The 5,767-nt window shown below is 29.6% G+C and overlaps 1 protein-coding gene across 1 annotated transcript in view; it reads right to left on the bottom strand.

Annotated features, from left to right (window-relative positions):
• The window catches only part of LOC108747808 (proteoglycan Cow), a 141,881-nt gene that overhangs the window by 61,515 nt on the left and 74,599 nt on the right, over positions 1-5,767 (bottom strand). Inside the window, exon 2 of the mRNA XM_018485612.1 lies at positions 5,610-5,667. Within this exon, the coding sequence (XP_018341114.1) occupies positions 5,610-5,667 (58 nt within the window). The remainder of the gene's footprint in view (positions 1-5,609; positions 5,668-5,767) is intronic.

The following is a 5,767-nucleotide window of genomic DNA, read 5'->3' on the forward strand; positions in this document are numbered from 1 at the left end:
TCAGTGGTTTACACGATGTCAATACGATTCCTCACGAGCGAAATACGTTGCTTTTTACGTTACGTTAAAAGAAGAAATAAAAAATTGCTCTAGAGGAAGCGATCTGGATATACAACTGTAGTGGATTCGACAGTACATGAGTTTAAGATAAATTGATGCAGGCATTATCCGATAACTATTCTACATCCTTCCTTCGCTCTATGATACACATTATCAGATAATAATTAGGTGTTTGTGGTACACGCATTATCGTGTAAGATCGTTATTATTACAGTCAAGTCCAATTACATGCAATCGCATGTTAAAACACCAATTTGTACCTGCCTTCGCACGATCATCATGAACAGCCATTTCATCGAGCTCACATTATAAACCACATAATTAAGACGTATAAATAACGCATAATCACGTGTATCGCCGGTTGATATAATTTATCGCAATTTGTACATGGCCAAACTGCTTCTTTTTTCTCTTGTTGAATAATTTCTCTATCGTTTTCATCGCAATACACTTAAAATAATTTAATTCATTTCCATAATATATTTAACATTAAATATCAAAGAATAGAATAATGTCCTGTTTTAAAAGTTTTCTTAATATAAAAAGTCCAATATAAATTTATTAACAAACCTGTTATTTGAAATTAAAATTTAACATTCTAATGTTTAATTTTAATTTCAAATAACAGGAACATTACAAATATGTTTTACACATGAATGTATATCTTTTCAATTTTATTATTCAATCTTCAATTTCAAAAGATTCACAAAAAACTTTTGTGGATTCATGATTGAAATTATTCTTTTAAAAAACTTAAGACAATGTAGTATTTACTCAAATGTTATAGGTACTCACTAATTATTAATTCGAAATTTTTATATGTCATTTGTGTTATCTAAAATTTTAAAGAAATTTTGTGTCATTATATTATAACACACAAATTATTTAAAAATTATATAATAGTTTTTCCATCATTAAATTTGTTATGCAGCAAATTTTGATAACACAAATAATACATACTGCGATACAGAAACATCGCCTACATGAAATTCTGTAGAGTGACGTCTCAATAACAAAAGAAAATTATGCTATTCTTAAAGAAAACGATCACGTGTTGCCGATGGAACATCGATCAACTCTTAAGAATTAAAGATGCAACGTGTACTACCTGCCTCGTCGCCCGAAGGAAAACGGCGATCAACTCGGATAACATCACAAAATCGAGCGTGAGAGAGGATTCCGTGGAAAGGGGTATTAAATACGTGACCCGACTCGTTTTATCCTTTCCATCGTTCAGCTTCCGCCGAACCTTAAACTATTTCACGTTAAGAAGTGTGAAATGAAACCTATCGTCGTTACTACGACCTTCATAGCACGACTTTACTTGAGAATTTGCTATAACGCACGTGTGCTAGCATAGTCCGGGGAAAGAAAATTGGAAGGAATGGAGGTGCACATCAAGTTTAAGGTATCCTCATCATCGTGCTATTAAACGGCTATAGCTCTTGAAAATTTCTTCACCCAATCGCCAACGTTCACATAAAAAATTATTAGGTAGCGATGACTTTACTCGAACCGTTGATGGTGGTGTAAATATCATCACTGTCATCGAAACTGCCTCGTAACTACTTATTTTACATATTTTCTTCTTTCTAAGGATCTTTTTTCACACGACGAATTTGGCGAACTCTATATATACTAAAATGAATATAAAAATACACAAAATCGCTTTAAGATGAATGAAAATTATTTTTTATGAAATACTAAATAGCATTCTATAACAAACGTTTTATCGTACATGCATGCACTTTGATCGGGTAACTCTAAGAATTTTTATTTTTATTTTTAATACCTAACTGCTGAAATAATGGCATTCTGCCAAATACTATTGACAGTTGATGATTTTTATTGTTGGACTTTCATATAGACTTTAAACATACGACATATTTCTACTATTGTTTTGTACTACTACTGTTGTGTTCTACTATTAAGCGCTTTGATTGTACTTTTTCATTGTATTGCAATGCTCTCTAATTAATTTGTAAATCTTTCGGCTTTACACTGAAGGGGATCCAAATTGGGATCAAAATGTTTGTCATTTTATCATTTATTATTATTTATATGTAATTATTGCACACTATTACATTACTCTGTGTCAAATTACATTGGCTTACATAATATTTTATTATTTCTTGATTTATATCTTTAAAACCTTAATATCTTGCACATTATATTTTATAAAATAACTTTAATTTTATATGCCTTCAAATTTAAAATAAATATATTTTTCAGAACAAATATATTTTCAACAACGTGCGTTTGTAACCTTGTTAGATCATCATGATTAGATTGCAGTATAACATTCATGTTTTGGCATTCATACAATATTCGCCCATTATTAATTATGATAAACAGAATTATTCACTTGATTATGACAAGCATTGGCGATTGTATCGATAGTTTCACGTCATGTTATGCATAGCGTGTACTTTATATATTCTATAGAATAATATATAATATCAATTATAATTATGTACATATTAATAAATATGCATAATGCAACATTTAAACGGACTCTAAACAAATTTTTAAACAAAGAAATATGCAAAATTAATTTACAGGGAGCTCATCGTATAATATATTACTACTTAAAAGTTTAAAGCATTTTATACAATATAATTTTCAGATAAAAATAATTCTTTACAAACGTAATTATTTTGAAAATATTCATTTTTATTTAAACGGACATTACTGAAATAAAATATCTTATTAAAATAATACGAATTTTTCACACATTAAAAAAAATAAATATAAATAAATAATTTACAATATTAATAAATAAAGTTGATTAAACCTTCTTTCAAAATTTAGAGATGCTCCAAATTTTTTAGCAATAATGTATGTCACTTTATTCAACATTTCTTTTAACTATAAAAAGCTATATATTATAATATAAAGTTCCTAATAAGCATTGAGATGAGTTTTGGCAATTGAGTATAAATAAATAGACGTTATAGGATATCTAATTATTATGTTTCCTTTATAGAATTAATCAACAACTATATCAAAATTCTAAAAATGATATGCTAGCTTCACTGATTGTGAGATACTTTATAACAAATCAATTTGAATTGATTATGAGAGATAATTGTAATTAAACATGCAAGTAGAAATATGTATAATTACCTGATGCAAATTATGAAACATGTACAAGGGAATTAAAAAGAATAACGTTTATGAATTAAAAAGAATTATAAGCATCCGAGTGATACATGATGAGCGCTACAGCCGATTTGAAAAGAGTTGAAAGAAAAAGAAGAATAAATGGAAAATGTAAAGAAATATTGTAGCAAAAACTGAAATAAACTGCATCCAACTGCGTGCATCCTCTACACATTTAGCCTCCATTTTTCTCGGTATATATCTGCATTACAATAGGATTATATTTTTTATTAATAAATTCATCCTACTATTCCTACTAACGGCGCACCGTATAATGTTTTTTACACACAAATCTTTGGCGGAATGATTCCAACAATGTTTTAAACGACGGCACTATTCAAACTGGAAACGTTTAAAAAGACGAACATGTAAATACCATCTTTTTTACTATTGGCATTAAATCTGTTCGGCGCAATTCTCTTTCATTTACTCATCAATAGATTTCAATGTCTGTATGTAAATTACTATTATTCGCGATTTTGTGTTATTCCGTGAACATCATCTAATTTGATTATTTTCTATTACAGCTTTTTTCAATTACAATCTATATATTCACTTTTTTAAAGTATATTTAATGTTTAATAAATAAAAAATAAAAAAATTCTCGATTGTTATTTTCCATCACAATTTCTAACAATTTCGTATGTAAATATTATAATAATACATTTAATGCATATCTAGAACAAATAATATTCTTGATACATTAAACTGAATAATTCTACCTTGAAATTTTATGTAATATTTATTAAAAAAATGGAATAAATAATATCTATTCAGGCGCATCACATTCGCATTGCGTGATATTCTTATCAGGAATGTTCGCGTCATTTTCACAACCGTCTGTCGTTCTGGCTTTTAGTTCAGATTTTCACGATATATTCGACCGCGCGCGACGTGCGTTCATGAAGTATATATATTTGGAATTTTCTGGGGAATTTAGCGGCAACGCTCGTGATAAATATCACATTTCGCCGAGTGAACCAGCCAACGGGTGCGGACGAAGAGATTCCATTCAAATTCATACCGGTCGTACGTACATCCGGCTTTACGATCCTCTCAACGCGAAAAGTTCGTGAGCGTGCATCAACCGGCGGGGGTGAAAAATCGCGAAGCATTCGAAAGGCGGGCGATGACATCCCACTCGATAATTTGTACTCGAGGGAATACATACCGTGTGAAATTCATTTGATACGCCACAACACAATTCGATCGATGAATCAGCGACAATGCCAATTATCCATGCGAACATCGCACGATACGATGAACATAGCCTGTTAAATGTTTCACTTACCCGTCATACACGATTGAACTAGACGAAACAAAATCTGATCAGCAAAACTTTCGTATCATTGAATGTACCAGAAGTATTTGTTCAAAAGAAGAATTACGCCTGATCTTTGAATATCCATATTTGGATATTTTTAAAAAAGTCTCTTAACTCTTTCGTATCTCTGGCTTTCCCAGAAGAAATGTGTTTATTTATATGGGGAAGGTTTTATAAGAAGGTTTTTGGGGATGCTGAAATCAAATTAAAAAGAAACTCTATCAACGTTTAATTTAAAAATGGTGAATTCAAGATGATGGCCATGGAAAGCTGGAATATCGTATATTTAACATATGATTGTGGATTAAGGTTCTTTCCTGATTACTAATTACAAATCAAAAGTAAAATTTAAAATGACCACGAAAAACTGTGATATCCACGATATATTTAAAATATATGATGTGAGCTTGAATGTTTTTTTCTGAATACAAATTGTAAATCGAATGTAAAAATTTTCAATCAATATAACACATCTGAAAGAGCTATTACAAACAAGGCTCTCAGTTTTCAGACGAGCAACATAAATAGTACGAGTGGAAGGAAATGGTCTAACGAGAGAGGGTTGCGGTGCTCAGTGACAAGAAAAATTGTCGGTAAAATTTATATACATAACTATATTTGATTGAAAATAGTACATTTCAAAGTGTGAGATTCTTTTTACACATAGCTTGAACCTTTCTCTTTAAAACAAAATAGAATAGAAATGGATAAGAGTTTTGTTTAAAAATTATAACTTTTTTCGTAAATGGAACATATATGTTCTAGAGATACGGAAGGATCAAATTGTTTTATATAAAATGTCATGTAAATAGTTTAAAAATATTTGCTCTTATTATGATCTCTACCACTAAATAACTATTATTATTAAATAACATGAAAATAAGATAAGAAAGTTAGTTTATAGCTTTTAGCTCTATAAAAAAATAATTTAAAAATTCTGCAAATTACCTAATAATTAAAGACATCCATTAAAATCTACAAATATTTATATAAGCTTTCAAAAATTATAAAGCATGCATTCAAGACTCATTTAAACAGATATTTTCGACAGCATATCACTTACTATTTGGGTCGTGTATCCAACGTTTCTTGTCCCCAACTTTCATTATGCGGGGATCATCCTGAAAATAAGAAAGTTGACATGTTAGCAAAGATCAATTTTATAATATATAATCACTTTATACAGCGAAACCTTATTTTGGGATATAACGGGGCATATAA

This window comes from Trachymyrmex septentrionalis, unplaced genomic scaffold, assembly GCF_001594115.1.
Source record: "Trachymyrmex septentrionalis isolate Tsep2-gDNA-1 unplaced genomic scaffold, Tsep1.0 scaffold20, whole genome shotgun sequence".
NCBI classification, from domain to species: Eukaryota; Metazoa; Arthropoda; class Insecta; order Hymenoptera; family Formicidae; genus Trachymyrmex; species Trachymyrmex septentrionalis.